This window comes from Nerophis ophidion, linkage group LG10 (assembly GCF_033978795.1).
Source record: "Nerophis ophidion isolate RoL-2023_Sa linkage group LG10, RoL_Noph_v1.0, whole genome shotgun sequence".
NCBI lineage: Eukaryota > Metazoa > Chordata > Actinopteri > Syngnathiformes > Syngnathidae > Nerophis > Nerophis ophidion.
Window position 1 is genome coordinate 66,618,261 of NC_084620.1, and position 18,218 is coordinate 66,636,478.

The window sequence follows — 18,218 nt, forward strand, 5'->3', positions numbered from 1 at the left end:
CATCCCACTTGGGTGAGTTTTTCCTTGCCCTTATGTGGGCTCTACCGAGGATGTCGTTGTAGTTTGTGCAGCCCTTTGAGACACTAGTGATTTAGGGCTATATAAATAATCATTGATTGATTGATTAAAATAGTTCAAGAAAGAAAACTACAAATGAGCAATATTTTGCACTATTATACAATTTAATAAATCAGAAACTGATGACATAGTGCTGTATTTTACTTCTTTATCTCTTTTTTTCAACCAAAAATGCTTTGCTCTGATTAGGGGGTACATGAATTTAAAAAAAATTCACAGGGGGTACATCACTGAAAAAAGGTTGAGAACTACTGCCCTAAGGAGGGGGGTTGCCCACATATGCGGTCCTCTCCAAGGTTTCTCATAGTCACTGTCACCGACGTCCCACTTGGGTGAGTTTTTCCTTGCCCTTATGTGGGCTCTACCGAGGATGTCGTTGTGGTTTGTGCAGCCCTTTGAGACACTAGTGATTTAGGGCTATATAAATAAACGATTGTTAAATCAAATAAACCCATTTCGCATTGAAAACCTTCAAAACGTGGCGCATGAAACAAGCACACACGTGACAGTGAACAACACGTCTAAAATGAACGAGCCGAGCCCCTCTTCCAGGTCTTTAAAGTGATGCAACGCGCCACAAGTAAACATCCCCGACATGCGGCTTTATTAGCGCTCGCACGTCAAAGTCCACGTCGCGCGATGAATAAAAGACACATCACTCCGTGGCCGTCCTAAAAAGAACCCCCGCGGGTGACGTCACGGCGAGGCAGTTCCTTCCGTCCGACGCTGTGTGGCGCTGCCGCGGCCCAGCTCTCCGCGAGACAAAAGCAACAAAGTGATCCCGATACTCCTGGGGTCGGATCCATCAAATGTGTCACATTTAACCGTTTATGGGCCGGACACTTCACAGTGAGTACAACAGAAAATAAAACGATAACATTAGCGGGGAAGTTGTAATGTCGGACCGGGGCGTGGCTGGGGGAGAAAGTATCCGAACTGGGTGGGCTTGGACCGGGTTCTACCTCGCTAGTGTGCCCGGTGTCTTCACGGCCTAGCTGCTTGCCAACCGGCGCAGAAACAAACTGCTTGAACGTGTTTTATTCCAGGTAATAGTCCTGTAGAAAACTACAAAATAGTACTATTTATCTGACTTAATAACACTGTTTGTGCTGATGTGTTTGTTGTGGTGAGTAATTAGCACGGAAGCTAGTTAGCACGATGTTTATGTAGCGTGACTACTCGGTTATTATTGACGCCTCGGGAATGTGTTTGGACTTTTTAACATTAATAGCAGTTATTTTCTTAACAAATGTGTCAAAACTGGTTTAGGACGGTGTTACCTGTAACCTACGTTGGCGGAATATTGGAGTTCTTCCGGATTAGCACTTTAGCCAAACCCGGAAAAGCTTGCTGTCAGTGTTGTAGAGACAGTACCAATGGGAGCAATTTTGCAAATTTCTATAATGCGCAATCTTTTTGCAAATTGCTTCCAGCTACATATTTGAATAATGTGTGGTTGCACATTTTGCAAATCAATGGGCGCAAATACAAGTTTTTGGTGTCAAAATAATGTATTAAATACTTATGTAAATCTATTCATTTGTAGTTGGGACAATATAAAGTAAAGCTGCAAGCAGCGTTGGCCGCTACTCAAGCCCTGGTCTAAGTCAGTCCAACATACAGGTTTTTGTTTCATGTCTCTACAACATTCCCAACAGAAGTTACATGCAGTTTTGTCTGGGTTTTTTCCTAGGGGGTGCTAGAGCACAAATTTGATTTTTAGTTTTTTTTTTTTTTTATTAGATGGCAATTTTCGCCAGTCCTGATGTGTGTGTAAAATTTGGTGAGTTTTGAAGCATGTTAAGGGCGTCAAATTACAGATCGGCGTTTCTGGATGTTGTTGATAAATAGCTTTCGCTTTGCATGGGAGAGCTATAACTTGCACTTTAAAGCATTTTAAGGGGGTCAAATTACAGCTCAAAGAGGCAAAAATGACATTTTTTTTAGGAATCTGTGCGCAGGGGTTCTTTAAAGGCGCGTGAAATCAAAACCGGAGCAGTTTCGATAGCTTTTAATCAGAAGGGTTCAATCTCTCTCCTGTGCGAGTTTGAAGCTTAAACGACAAACGAGCTCAGAGGAGATAACATTTCAATAAAGGTGACGGGTGTTTACATAACTTTTATTTTGAAAGGGTAATTTTTAACTTCCTGTTGATTTTTGCTGAAGGATGTCCAATTTAAAAATGTAGGTCTAAGTGAGACCTACATGGAGGTTTTTGTTTCATGTCTTTCCGACATTCCTACGGGAAGTTACAAGCAGTTTTGTCTGTTTTCTTCTTAGGGGCAGTTTTTTCTGTGTTGAGTTTTGGGGTTTGGTTTTTTCATTAAATCGCAATTTTTGCCAGTCCTGATGTGTGTGCCAAGTTTGGTGAGTTTTGAAGCATTTTAAGGGGGTCAAATTACAGCTCAAAGAGGCGAAAATAGCATTTTTTGCGAAAATTTTGCTTTGAATGGGGTTTTGCCAACTTCCTGTTGATTTTTGCTATAGAAGTTTCAAATTGGAAATGTAGGTCTAAGTCAGCCCTACATAGAGGTTTTTGTTTCATGTCTCTACGACATTCCTAACGGAAGTTACAAGCAGTCTGTTTTTTGTTTCTTCCTAGGGGGCGCTAGCGCGCAATTTTCAATTTTGGGGTTTGGTTGCTTAATAAGTTGGGAAGGCATGCCAGACGGACGTGTGTGTCAAATTTGGTGAGTTTTGAAGCATGTTAAGGGGGTCAAATTACAGCGCATCGGTGCGGAATAATAATAAAACCTTACAGTTTCAATAGGGTCCTTTGGCCCATTGCAAATGACTCCTTTGCAATGGGCGTCTAGTCTCTTACGTGAATGAGCTAATTAATATTATTTGATATTTTACGGTAATGTGTTAATAATTTCACACATAAGTCGCTCCCGAGTATAAGTCGCACCCCTGGCCAAACTATGAAAAAAAAAAAAATGCGACTCATAGTCCGAAAAATACGGTAAATCATGTGGCTGGTGGGTCACTTTAAAAACTAAGTGGCTGGCCATATCTAGGACCTGGGCCTTGAGTTTGACACCTGTGCAATATACCGTATTTCCTTGAATTGCCACCGGGGCGCTAATTAATTTAAAACCTCTTCTCACCCCTGCGCTTACCAAAGGCATGCGGTAAAAGTAGGCATGCACTAAATATTTTAAAACCTCTTCTCCCTCCAGCACTTACCAAAGGTATGCAGTAAAAATTTGAGTGTAATGTAAGCTTGGACCTTAAATCCTACTGAATAGCTCTTAATCTTCTTCCCCAAATTACCGGTATTGAAATCACACTGCTCCATTTTGAAAATGATGACAGGGGAAGTGTCACTCGTGACATCACAAGTTTGACCAGGCGGTAATACTAAGCATGCGCTAATTATTTTGGGAAGCGAGTTTGACCCGGCAGTAATTCGAGGCAGGCGCATACTATTTGCTCTGCGGCAATTGAATGAAATACGGTAGAGAACATCGACGATAAAGTTTGCAACTTTTGGTCGCTAATAAAAAAACCTTGCCTGTATCGGAAGTAGCAGACGATGTGCGCATGACATCACGGGTTGTGGAGCTCCTCACATTGTTTACAAACATGGCCACCAGCAGCGAGAGCGATTCGGACCGAGAAAGCGACGATTTCCCCATTAATTTGAGCGGGGATGAAAGATTTGTGGATGAGGATAGTGAGAGAGGACGACTAGAGAAAAAAAAAAGAGAGGGCAGTGGGAGCGATTCAGATGTTATTAGACACATTTACTAGGATAATTCTGGAAAATCCCTTATCTGCTTATTGTGTTAGTAGTGTTTTAGTGAGATTATATAGTCTTACCTGAAAGTCGTAGGGGTGTGGTGACCGCCCATGTCTCGGAGGGAAGCCACAGAGAAGGCAAGAGCTCCGCTCATGTCTACAGTAAGAGCCAACTTATTAACACAATTTTCTCACCGAAACCTGCCGGTTGACATGTGGTAGAGACCCATGTTCGCTTGACCGCTCTGTTCCATTGTAAAGCTTCACCGTCACCTTTAAGGGAATGTAAACAAAGAAACACCGGCTGTGTTTGTGCTGCTAAAGGCAGCTGCAATACACCGCTTTCCACCAACATCTTTATTCTTTGACGTCTCCATTATTAATTGAACAAATTGCAAAAGATTCAGCAACACAGATGTCCATAATACTGTGGAATTTTGCGATTAAAGCAGTCGACTTTTAGCCGTGGTCGGTGCTGGAAGAACATGTCCACTACAACCCGTGTTGCAATGTTAATATTTCATCATTGATTTATAAACTATCAGACTGCGTGGTCGGTAGTAGTGGGTTTTAGTAGGCCTTTGAAGTTTTGACTGTGCAAGTAACGCTTGTATTTAACTTATATATGGGTGCAAACATCAAGGGATTTGAAAGATAAATGTATTGCATAATTTCACTTAAACTCTATGTATTATTACAAATAATGTGACTAATCCTCTCATACACACACTGCAGGTCAAATATCAGCCACATATTTATAGCTGAACTGTCACGGTATGCGGAGGTAGCAAAAACGCTGGTACTTGTAAGCAGAATACAGGGTTTGTACGAGTGCTGAAAAACCTTGAAAATGCTTGGATTTTAATGTTGTGTTTTCAAAGTTTGAAAAATGCTTGAATTTTGGGTGAAGTGCTTGTAAATGTTAATCATATTTCTCGACAGTCTGACTCAATAGATTAATTAAAAAATGGAAAAAATTAAATAAGTCTACTTTAAAAATGAAAGCTACACGCTTGATCTGTTGGCTTTGCACGAGCCCTTACATTAGGTTGTTGTCACACAACACATATATACGGCTCTGTGTCGCTCCCAAGAGGACAGTGGTCCATCATACCAGGAGGCATACTTGCCAACCCTCCCGATTTTCCCGGGAGACTCCTGAATTTCAGCGCCCCTCCCTAAATTGTCCCGGGGCAACCTCTCTCCCGAATTTCCACCCGGACAATAATATTGGGGGCGTGCCTTAAAGGCACTACCTTTGGCGTCCTCTACAACCTGTCGTCGCGGCCGCTTTTCCTCCATACAAACAGCGTGCCGGCCCAGTCACATAACACATTGCAGCTTTTATACACACACACACACACACACACACACACACACACATAAGCAAATGCAAGACATACTTGGTCTACAGCCATACAGGTCACACTGAGGACGGCCGTATAAAAAACTTTTAACACTGTTACGAATATGCGCCACACTGTGAACCCACACCAAACAAGAATGCCGAACACATTTCGGGAGGATCATTAAAGTTTGTTTAAGTCTAACATCTGCACCGTAACACAACAGAACACATACCCAGAACCTTTTGCAGCACTAACTCTTCCAAGACGCTACAGCAGGGGTAGGGAACCTATGGCTCTAGAGCTAGATGTGGCTCTTTTGATGACTACATATGGCTCTCAGATAATTATATTTATATAGCGCTTTTCTCTAGTGACTCAAAGCGCTTTACAAAGTGACACCCAATATCTAAGTTACATTTAAACCAGTGTGGGTGGCACTGGGGGGAGGTGTGTAAAGTGTCTTGCCCAAGGACACAACGGCCGTGACTAGGATGGCGGAAGCGGGAATCGAACCTGGACCCCCTGGGTTGCTAGCACGGCCACTCTCCTAACCGAGCTATGCCGAGTAACCGTGTAATACTCTTCCATATCAGTAGGTGGCAGTCAGAAACTAATTGCTTTGTAGATGTGGAAAACAGCAGGAGGCAGAGTGCAGGTAAAAAGGTGTCTAATGCTTAAACCAGGGGTAGGGAACATCTGGCTCTCAGATAAATCTTAGCTGACATTGCTTAACACGATAAGTAATGAACAATTCCGCTGGTGATCACAGTTTCAAAAATAACGTTCAAATTATAAAACATTCTCATGCATTTTAATCGAACCATCCGTTTTCTACCGCACCTGTTCAAGATGTCGCATTAATGGTAAGAAGTATTATATTTATTATTGGTTAACTTTTAGAATAACAATGTTGTTAAAAAGAATAAGAGACTTATTATACTCTACAAATGTTGGTCATACTTAAAAATGCACAAATTTAGTTGTATTCAGTGTTGAAAAATGTTATACGGCTCTTACGGAAATACATTTTGAAATATTTGGCTTTCATGGCTCTCTCAGTCAAAGAGGTTCCCGACCCCTGCGCTACAGTATACAACCCCGCTACAACCAAACCCCCCCCCCCATCTTCCGAATTCGGAGATCTCAAGGTTGGCGAGTATGCCGGGAGGTTGTCGTTTTAATGAACATTGGATGGAAAATGATGAATACAAACTTTGGATAAAACGTGGACCAAATCAACGTGTAGCCTCCTTCAACGTGTAGCCTCCTTTAAACTATGCAAAAAGGATATCCAACATGGTTCAATGCAATTTTTGCTCTATTATTTTGGTTGTCAACTTAACTTGTCTGACTACTCTCAGTTAAAGGAAACAAATAACATTTTGTCGTTTTGGGTAATTGCATTAAAATTGTCACATTATTGGACTTGTTTGTACCATGAATGTCATGTAATTTATAATTTGTAACCTTTTTCACAACTTAAAGCTGAGTTAATATGAATTATTTTGTAGTTTTTACACAACATAGTTGTCTGCATTTCTCAGTGAAAGCGAAAAAAGTTAACTTTTGTATTTTTGCTATCATAAGCTGAATGAAAGCTGACTGAGGTGTTGTGAAACTAAATATTTTCATTTAATTTATTATCCTTATGTTAATGTAGAAAAGTTTTGTTAATAAGTGAGGAAATTGACATTTTGAGGGTGCGTGTATCACATTACTCAGTTTACAAGCACAAATACGGTGTGAATCATCAATCCGTGCTGTTCGATGTTATTGAGTGCTGTAAGTAAGAAAAACACAAATGGAGACACGTTTGCAAACCACCAATGACATTGAATAGTCTACAGAAACACTTACTTCAAATTTTCTATCCCCATTCAGCAATGATAACTGCCGGTTCAATATTAGGCTTAGGTTTTAGCAGATTTTCCGCATTTGTCCTACAGACAGCATTTGGTGATCTCAAACAACAAGGCTATACGGTTTGATTCACACTGGGTTTCGCCTTTTGAAGGGTACTGGAAACACTGGAAAATTGATCTTGAGTCCTTAAAAGTGCTAAATTTGGCCATGGAAAAGGTGTACAAACCCTGTTTCCATATGAGTTGGGAAATTGTGTTAGATGTAAATATAAACGGAATACAATGATTTACAAATCCTTTTCAACCCATATTCAGTTGAATGCACTACAAAGACAAGATATTTGATGTTCAAACTCATAAACTTTTATTTTTTTTTTGCAAATAATTAACTTAGAATTTCATGGCTGCAAAATGTGCCAAAGTAGTTGGGAAAGGGCATGTTCACCACTGTGTTACATCACCTTTTCTTTTAACAACACTCAATAAACGTTTGGGAACTGAGGAAACTAATTGTTGAAGCTTTGAAAGTGGAATTCTTTCTCATTTTTGTTTAATGTAGAGCTTTAGTCGTTCAACAGTCGTATTTTACGCTTCATAATGCGCCACACATTTTCGATGGGAGACAGGTCTGGACTGCAGGCGGGCCAGGAAAGTACCCGCACTCTTTTACCTCAAAACCACGCTGTTGTAACACGTGGCTGACTTGCCATTGTCTTGCTGAAATTAGCAGGGGCGTCCATGATAACGTTGCTTGGATGACAACATATGTTGCTCCAAAACCTGTATGGACCTTTCAGCATTAATGGTGCCTTCACAGATGTGTAAGTTACCCATGCCTTGGGCACTAATACACCCCCATACCATCACAGATCCTGGCTTTTGAACTTTGCGCCTATAACAATCCGGATGGTTATTTTACTCTTTGTTCCTGAGGACACCACGTCCACAGTTTCCAAATATAATTTGAAATGTGGACTCGTCAGACCACAGAACACTTTTCTACTTTGCATCAGTCCATCTTAGATGAGCTCAGCCCAGCAAAGCCAGCGGCTTTCCTTGGTGTTGTTGATAAATGGGATTTGCTTTTCATAGCAGAGTTTTAACCTGCACTTACAGATTTAGCAACCAACTGTAGTTACTGACAGTTGTTTTATGAAATGTTCCTGAGCCCTTGTGGTTATATCCTTTACACACTGTCAGTTTTTGATGCAGTACCGCCTGAGGGATCAAAGGTCTGTGATATGATCGCTTACGTGCAGTGATTTCTCCAGATTCTCTGAATCTTTTGATGATTTTACAGACCGTAGATGGTAAAATCCCTAAATTCCTTGCAATAGCTCGTTGAGAAATGTTGTTCTAAAACTGTTCAACAATTTGCTTACAAAGTGGTGACCCTCACCCCATCCTTGTTTGTGAATTACTTAGCATTTCATGGAAGCTGCTTTTATACCCAATCATGGCACCCACCTGTTCCCAATTAGCCTCCACACCTGTGGGATGTTCCAAATAAGTGTTTGATGAGCATTTCTCAACTTTATCAGTATTTGTCACCTTTCCCAACTTCTTTGTCACATGTTGCTGGCATCAAATTCTGAAGTTCATGATTATTTGCAAAAAAAAAAAAAAAAAGTTTATAAGTTTGAACATCAAATATGTTGTCTTTGTAGCATATTCAACTGAATATGGGTTGAAAATGATTTGCAAATCATTGTATTCCGTTTATATTTACATCTAACACAATTTCCCAACTCGTATGAAAACGGGGTTTGTATATTTGAGGTGGTTATTAGTGTAAAAAAACGAAAAGTGTTTTCAGTCTAGGGATTTTGAAAGCAAGGCACAGTTATCAGCCCGCTGAAAAAGGATAGGCTCCAGCGACCCCAAAGGGAACAAGTGGTAGAAAATGGATGGATGGACTCCGTCCTCCTCGAGTCCCTGAACAACTGATATTGTTTTCTGCTCAGTCCCTCCAGGATTGTGCAGGCTTTCGTGATTGTTGTGGCCTACAAAGCCTGAATTTGCGGCAAAAGTTTCCTAAGTTTCTTAGGATAGTTTACACCGGCTACTAAAATACTCTAGATTAAGAACTACAAATGGTTCAGAACCAACAGTGTTTGGATTGTAATTATCCAAATTTGATTAACAGCTGTCAAAGCTGTGACTTGGAGAGCGAACTGAGGCGGCAAATGTAAGCTATGGTTAGCTAACGAGCGAGCTTGTTTTGGTGCTCCTGGTCGTCTTCCCGTTTTGCAACTCAGTGCGGCAAGAATAACAAAGAATTCTGGGGCGAGCAAATTTTGCTTACATGCTATTGTTATTGATATTTCATCTAAAAAAAATGGTTTAGAAACGCAAGTTTTTGCGGACATTTCCCATGCCTAGTATTTACTCACCCATTGTTGTAACTAAAATGGAATAAATCTGGCCTTTAGCAAATGAAGTTAGCGAAGCAGATGTGAAAAATAATGTTTTTTTTCTTCACACTGCTATGCTTCTCCTAAAGTCTCCTAAGGGGCTTCCCTTAAAGCAGGGGTCTCAAACTCAATTTACCTGGGGGCCACTGGATGCAGAAACTGGGTGAGGCTAGGCCGCGAGAAAAGATTTCTTAAAAAATCCAACATGCACTTTCCCAGCCAACCCTCACCATTTTTCCTGAATTTCAGTGAACCTCCCGACAATCTGCCGATGCAACCATTTTCCCGAATTTGTCCCAATTTTCACCCAGCCAACATTAAGGGCTACCTACCTACAACAGTGGTTCTCAACCTTTTTTCAGTGAATATTTTTTTTAATTTAAGTACCCCCTAATCAGAGCAAAGCATTTTTGGTTGAAAAAAAGAGATACAAAAGTAAAATACAGCACTATGTCATCAGTTTCTGATTTATTAAATTGTATAACAGTGCAAAATATTGCTCATTTGTAGTGGTCTTTCTTGAACTATTTGGAAAAAAAGATATAAAAATAACAAAAAAACTTGTTGAAAAATAAACAAGTAATTCAATTATAAATAAAGATTTCTACACATAAAAGTAATCATCAACTTAAAGTGCCCTCTTTGGGGATTGTAATAGAACTTAATTCTAAACATTTCTTCACAAAAACAGAAATCTTTAACATCAATATTTATGGAACATGTCCACAAAAAAATTTAGCTGACAACACTAAATATTGCATTGTTGCATTTCTTTTCACAGTTAATGAACTTATATTCATATTTTGTTGAATTGTTTTCCGTGTACCCTGCCTTCCGCCCGATTGTAGCTGAGATAGGCGCCAGCACCCCCCGCCACCCCAAAAAAAAAAAGGGAATAAGCGGTAGAAAATGGATGGATGGATGTTTTCCAATAAATATATTAAGTATTTATGTATGTAGAAAATTTTTGAAAAATCTCACTTCACTCCTCAATAAAAGGACTACTGCTCTACAACTCGTCATTGCACACGCTTTGACATCACACAACCAAAGTGACAGCTCTATATCATGTTGTGTGAGACTTGTGCAGAACGTTTGTGGCTGCAAGACGTACTTATTCAACAGCCATACAGGTCACACTGAGGGTGGCCGTATAAACAACTTTAACACTGTTACAAATATGTGCCACGCTTTGAACCCACATCAAACAAGAATGACAAACACATTTTGGGAGTACATCCGCACCCTAACACAACTTAAACACAAGAGAACAAATACCCAGAACACCTTGTAGCCCTAACTCTCCCACCTCAACCAACGCAAGTAGGGAGGGTGGGGGGTTGGTGGTAGCGGGGGGGTATGTATATTGTCACCCGGAAGAGTTAGGGCTGCATGGGATTCTGGGTATTTGTTCTGTTGTGTTTATGTTGTATTACGGTGCGGCTGTTCTCCTGAAATGTGTTTGTCATTCTTGTTTGGTGTAGGTTCACTGTCTGGCACATATTTGTAACGATGTTAATTAATTTTTTACAGCCACCCTCAGTGTGACCTGTATGGCTGTTGATCAAATGTCTCGCAACATCACACGTGTGTACTGCACAGCCAGATGCAACAAATAAATGGGCTTGGACGCTGTTAGTACAGAGTGTAGAGGGCGCTAAAAGCAGTGTCATTATGGCAACCCATGAGTATTGTTGATTGGGTAAAAATCGGCAGGGATTTCTAAAGAATGGATACTCTGAAATTAAAGGCCTACTGAAATGAGATTTTCTTATTTAAACGGGGATAGCAGGTCCATTCTATGTGTCATACTTGATCATTTTGTGATATTGCCATATTTTTGCTGAAAGGATTTAGTAGAGAACACCCACGATAAAGTTCGCAACTTTCGGTGCTAAGATAAAAGCCCTGCCTCTACCGGAAGTCGCAGACGATGACGTCACATGTTTGATGGCTCCTCACATATTCACATCGTTTTTAATGGGAGCCTCCAACAAAAAGTGCTATTCGGACCAACGAAACGACAATTTCCCCATTAATTTGAGCGAGGATGAAAGATTTGTGTTTGAGGATATTGATAGTGACGGACTAGAGAAAAAAAAAAAAAACACGATTGCATTGGGACGGATTCCGATGTTTTTAGACACATTTACTAGGTTAATTCTGGGAAATCCCTTATCTTTGCTGTGTTGCTAGTGTTTTAGTGAGTTAAATAGTACCTGATAGTCGGAAGGGTGTCTCCACGGGTGTGTTGACGTGCAGTGTCTCAGTGGAGTCGACGGCAGCTATGGATGACACAAGCTCAGCTTTTCTCCGGTAAGAACTGACTTTTTAACCAAAATTTTCTCACCGAAACCTGCTGGTTGACATTCGGTCAGGATCCATGTTAGCTTGACCGTGCTCTGATCCATAGGAAAGTTTCACCTCCAGGAATTTTAAACAAGGAATCACCGTGTGTTTGTGTGGCAAAAGTCTAAAGCTTCCCAACTCCATCTTTCTACTGTGACTTCTCCAATATTAATTGAACAAATTGCAAAATATTCAGCAACACAGATGTCCAAAAAACTGTATAATTATGCCGTTAAAGCAGACGACATTTAGCTGTGTGTGTGCGCAGCGCTCATACTTCCTAAAAACCCGTGACGTCTTCAATCAATCAATCAAAGTTTATTTATATAGCCCTAAATCACAAATGTCTCAAAGGACTGTACAAACCATTACGACTACGACATCCTCGGAAGAACCCACATAAGGGCAAGGAAAACTCACAACCAGTGGGACGCCAGTGACAATGCTGACTATGAGAAACCTTGGAGAGGACCTCAAATGTGGGCAACCCCCCCACTCTAGGGGACCGAAAGCAATGGATGTCGAGCGGGTCTAACATGATACTGTGAAAGTTCAATCCATAGTGGCTCCAACACAGCCACGAGAGTTCAGTTCTTGCGTACACGATGTTTCGAAGACGAAACTCAGGTCATCATACCGATGTTATCAACAGGATACTTGGCGCGAAATTTATAATTGCAATTTAGTAAACTAAAAAGGCCGTATTGGCATGTGTTGCAATGTTAATATTTCATCATTGATATATAAACTATCAGACTGCGTGGTCGGTAGTAATGGGTTTCAGTAGGCCTTTAGGGGGACTCTTGGCAAGTATGACGTGGTCAAGCTCCGTTCATATTAATCTCGCGGGCCGCATCTACATTTAATTGTCATATCAAAGTGCGGGCCGCATGTTTGAGACCCCTGTCCTAAAGTCTCCAAGCCCCACTAGAATGAGACCTGCTCATTTTAGTTACCATGATGCAACAAGACGTGTAAACAGAGTATGCATCCCCCATGATTATTGCAGAATGGACTCTGATCTTGTTTCCCTCTTTCTAGGTTGTGTGCGGAGCGGTGCGACTATTTGGGTCATAAATGGAGACAAGCTGACACCCAATGACCCGGACAGCCACACAACCACAACCACCCCCACATGAGAAGAAGTGATCAGACCTGAAGAACAAGACACAAACCTTTTTGGGCCGACATGGACGGGGAGGACGATGTCTCGCACACAGGGGAGGACGTGCTTGGCTCCATAGACAAGAAACGAGAGGCGAAGGGGATCTGCCTAAAGATCGAGGGTCAGGATGGATATGTGTTTAAATCCTACAGCATGAACCCCCGAGAGACTATGGCTATCAAGTCGTCTATCTCCTCAACACTGGATAAAGACCTCCCTCCCTCCGTCCATGTATGTTCTCAGGGTAAGACAGAAAAAGACCCAGTGTCTCAGTCTCTTTCAAGCAAATGGCTCGGCATCAGCACAGATGAAAACGCAGAGAAAGAAAACTACGAAATTGCTAACGAGCCGAATGAGCACATTAAAGAAGAAAGTCGGGAGACAAACGATTTAGAGGATGAAACACAGGATTTTGAAAAATTGGAATTCGGCCCTTTTTTGACAAGAGATGGGGATGACTATAGTAACCTGCTAAATGGCTACACAAGCACTCTTTACGATGTTGCCATGGACGCTGTCACCCAAAGCCTTCTGGCGTCGATGAGAAGCCAAACTAACTCTAGGAAAAAGTCCCCCGCATGGAATCATTTCTGCATATCACCGAGAGATAACACCAAAGCAATCTGTTTGTACTGCATGAAAGAGTTCAGTCGGGGAAAGAACGAGAAAGACCTCAGTACAAGCTGCTTGATGAGACACGTGCGAAGGGCCCACCCTACCATGCTCTACCAAGATGGCGCCGACGCATCAGCGCACACTCTGAGTTCTTTAGCCTCCTCTTTGATCCCTCCTTCGCCAAACTCGCCAAAAAACGGGGACGTAAACAATGTAACGTATCCTGGGTCAAAGAACACGTCACCGTCCACGTCTTCTGCTGAAAATTCTGACTTATCATCCAAAGAGGCGTTACCCAAAGTCGAACCAAAACCTGAGCCTGTTTGCAGCACGCTTGCACCCTCGCATTCTTGTGAAAACAACCTTGAAGACATGTCTGACGGAAGCACCGAACGCCTTCCCTGTAACCCAAAAAGCGCAAGTTCCCGTCGTAGATCGGCTGTATGGAAACACTTCTACCTTTCACCCTTGGACAGTTCCAAGGCGGTATGCATCCACTGCATGAATGAATTCAGCAGGGGGAAAAATGGGAAGGATCTTGGCACAAGTTGTCTTATTCGTCACATGTGGAGAGCCCACAAAGAGGTCGTCATTGAGGAAAATGGACTAGGCAATCACATCCCTCCACCCTACACAAACCCGCCGTCACTCTTGTCCCGCACACCAATACATGACCCGCTAGATGTAAAAAAAGAATCACCACTTCCGTCTTCACCAGAAACCATATCAGATGAGGTATCCCAAGCTGCGGTGGAAAGCATGGATATAAAAGAGGAATCTGATGAAGCTATGCTTCTATCCGAACAGGAACCCTCTCTCAATCTGCTTTTTAGCGGTCCTGAAGAGGATACACCTGTAACTTCATCGCCATGTGATCTCTCTGAGGCTCCCAACCTCAACCAGAATCATGCTATATTTCAGCAGAACAAAAAAATAATGAAACGGGTAAAATCCGAGGTCTGGCAGCATTTCCTTGTATCGCCCGTTGACCAGTTAAAAGCACTGTGCCGTTACTGTCCATGCGTCATCAGTCGTGGGAAACGGGGGGACTTTGGCACAAGCTGTCTAATGAGGCACCTCATGAGGCGCCACCCAGACGTCCTACAAAACCAAAAAAACACCGACAAGGAGCCCTCCCCCCAGCCCTATGTTGACATGACCCCAGACACAGTTTCAACCAAAGAAACTGAAAGCCCTGCCAGTGAGAAAAAGCCACAAACCGGCATCAGTAAGAAGACGTCCAAACTGTGGAACCATTTCTCGATTTCACCGACTGACCCCACCAAGGTGATTTGTTTGCACTGTAGCCGCACTATAAGTCGAGGCAAAAAGACTACAAACCTCGGCACCAGCTGCCTCTTCAGGCACATGCAGAGGTTTCACAGACAATTCCTCGAAAGCAACAATACTATCTCAGGTGACGTGCCATCTGCTGAAATTTGCGTCAAACAGGAACTCGTAGATATGTCCGTTTACGACGCGAAGCAGAGCCACGAGAGGTTTGACGAACACCACCCAGTTGCCAAAAAAATAACCAAACTTATCGCTGAAATGATTGCACTGGATCTTCAGCCATCATCCATGGTGGAAAATGCTGGACTGAACCGATTACTAGAGTACCTCCAGCCTCAGTATTGTCTACCAACCTCATCTTACTTCACCAGCACTGCAATACCAGATATGTACGCGAAGGTGAAGGACGTCGTGCTGACACACCTGAAAGAGGCTGAGGGTGGAGTCATCCACTTCACAACGAGTATTTGGGTCAGTAGTCAGACAAAGGAGTACTTGACCCTCACTGCTCACTGGGCAACTTACGAGTCCAGCGTCAGACCCCAGGGCCAGGACTTCCACTGCTCAGCTCTCCTAAGTGTGTCCAACATAGACTGTGACCAGGATATGCACGACATCCCAAAGCAGCTGGAGTATCTCTGGGATTCATGGATCGTCTCCTCAGGGCTGAAGAAGGGTTTCACTGTGACCGACAACGCCAGCATCAGAAACAATCTGGAAGACCACGGCCATGTCACAGTGCAGTGTTTCGGACACACAATTGACCTCATTGTTAGCGAAGCCATAAAGAGCCAGAGAATGGTTCAGAACCTTCTGAGTATCGCACGAAAGATCTGCGAGCGCGTGCACCGCTCGGCCAAGGTGAAGGAGAAGCTGGCCGAACTCCAGAGAGACCACCATCTACCGGAGAACCAACTTGTTCAGGACATCCCTTCTAAATGGAGAACTTCCCTTTTAATGCTGGAGCGGCTGTTGGAGCAAAAAACCGCCATTGACGAGATGTCAATCGAGTGCAATTTCAGGGAGATCATCAGCTGCGACCAGTGGGAGGTGATCCAGTCCGTCTGCCATACACTGAAACCTTTCGACGTGGCCTACCAGGAAATCAGCAGCCGCACTGCCACTCTGGGACAAGTGATACCACTCATTCATATCCTCAATCGAAAGATAGACCTGCTGTTTGACGAGACCGTGGGCATAGACACCATGCTCAAGTCCCTCAAAGAAGCAATGGTGAGCAGAATTTCAGCCACCTTGCACGACCCACGCTTCACCTGGGCGACCATGCTGGACCCCCGTTATAAGACTTCATTGTTCACAGAGGAAGATGCAGAGCAATGCAAGCAAGACCTGATCCAGGAGCTGTACTTGTTTTCTTCTACCTCAGCAGAAAAGTCCTCACTGCCCAACAGCTGCAACAAAGCCCTCGCGCCCGACGGCACGGCCATTTCCAGAAAGGACAACATCTGGTCCCTGATGGCCGACTTAAGGCAAAAGGTCAAACAAGAGAAGCCAAAGTCCTCCGAATTGGCAGTTCTGGAGTACTTTGAGGAGGACATACTGGATCAAAGCTGTGACCCGCTGGACTATTGGAACCTTAAGAAGTTCCTATGGCCCGAGCTGGCAAAGGTAGCCGCCCGCTACGTGGGCTGCCCGCCCAGCATCGTTCCAGCAGAGTCGCTGTTCAGCACTGCCGGCGGCAACTGTGCCCGAAGCCACCCCAGACCTTCACTGGAAAACATGGAGGGTCTGCTCTTCCTAAAAGTCAACCTCCCTCTGATCTACTTTCAATACTGATAAAGCATTAACTTGAAAGCCCTTTAATAATAACAAAAAAAAGGACCAAGTGACATAGCTGTGAAATGGAGTTTTCTATGATGTGATGTACAGTATCATGCTATACACTGATTTCTTGCTATGCTGCAGCCGGGTTTTGTTATTTTTTTGATAAGTTTTGTTTATCTTTTTTGGGGGGGGGGGGGGGGGGGGGGTAATTTTATTGCGTGTACTACTGTTTGAACACATTGAAGTTCATGAAGTCTCAGTGAAAAAGTGTATCAGGGAGGGGTTTTCTAGCTGTAGGGGTTGTGTGTTTGCCCGATTCTTCTTGTGTGTTGTCTCTCGACTCCTCTTTTCGTGCCTTATCCAAATCTACTTCAGGTCAAAAAATGCTGTAAATATTTCTCGATGAAATCCGCGCAACCCCCTTCAGGTTGCTTTTGAATATAATATTACTGATGCAGAGTTTTTTCCCTGTGAAAACGCGGCCCAAAAAATGAATGCTGTGACTGAAAAATGTTTTAAGTTAATGTTATTTAATTTTCATTGTGAAATTGTGGCTCATGGTACTGTCATATAGAGCTAGACTTTTTTTTTTTCTTTTCTTTTTTAAACCTACTGAATTGTTTTTAATAAGACTGTAAGATATTGCTGTATTTTCTGAATAAGACATTTGGAATATACAATTTGTCTCTTAAGCACAATTTAGGTTTATGATCAGGGGATTAATTTATGGGTTTGAAAAAAGAAATGTATTTGTTTTATAACAAACCAAATTAGAAAAATGTTTTAGCATTGAAACTGGAACCAGTTTGTAAATAAAGGTTTTTTTTTCCCTTACACTAGATTGCAGAGTTTTTCTTTTTCGTAGTCAGGCATTTTAATGTTTGTAAAGTCTGTAAATCGGGGGTATCAAACTTGTTTTTGAGGCCCACATCACAGTTATGGCCGCCCACAACGGCAAATAGTATGAATTCGCCCATGCATTTGATTTCTTTTTTTTAAAAATGTACACTTATTTAAAAAGAAACTGTAGATTTTACAATAAATCTGACAACTGAGTCACCAAAAAGGTACCTTAAAATATACAGTTTTAAAGTACCTCCGTTTTTCAATGGAAAAAAATTGATAGTTTAGTCTCCAGAATTTTACTGTAAAATTTTAATTTTTTTAATTAATACCACTTTATAAAAATTGTGGCCACTGAACCGCTAAACACGGTACCATTTTTTCCCATTTACAGTAATACAGTGTAAAAAAAACGTAGACTTTACGATAAAATGGAAGCTCAGTCGACAAGAATTTAGCAGTAAAAATGTTAGTTTTTTCAATTTGCAGTAATATGTTGTAAAAATGACTGAAGTGAAGTGAATTATATTTATATAGCGCTTTTCTCTAGTGACTCAAAGCGCTTTACATAGTGAAACAGAGTTTTTCTTTTTTGTAGTCAGGCATTTTAATGTTTGTAAAGTCTGTAAATCGGGGGTATCAAACTTGTTTTTGAGGCCCACATCACAGTTATGGCCGCCCACAACGGCAAATAGTATGAATTTGCCCATGCATTTGATTT

At 42.1% G+C, this 18,218-nt stretch overlaps 1 protein-coding gene across 2 annotated transcripts; it reads left to right on the forward strand.

Annotated features, from left to right (window-relative positions):
* Positions 1 to 773: 773 nt before the first annotated feature.
* Positions 774 to 17,488, forward strand: zbed4 (zinc finger, BED-type containing 4). 2 transcript variants are annotated; one of them, XM_061914491.1, is made up of 2 exons: positions 774 to 927; positions 12,838 to 17,488. In XM_061914491.1, the coding sequence occupies exon 2, from the start codon at positions 12,986 to 12,988 to the stop codon at positions 16,664 to 16,666; it is 3,681 nt and encodes a 1,226-aa protein (XP_061770475.1). In that variant the 5' UTR covers positions 774 to 927; positions 12,838 to 12,985; the 3' UTR covers positions 16,667 to 17,488. The 2 variants fall into 2 exon arrangements, with proteins under 2 accessions (XP_061770475.1, XP_061770476.1); XM_061914492.1 differs by lacking the exon at positions 774 to 927 and adding an exon at positions 970 to 1,124.
* Positions 17,489 to 18,218: the final 730 nt, after the last annotated feature.

Bases quoted from the DNA above. Each gene is read 5' to 3' on its own strand.
- zbed4 (XM_061914491.1), top strand. From the start codon at position 12,986: ATGGACGGGGAGGACGATGTCTCGCACACAGGGGAGGACGTGCTTGGC.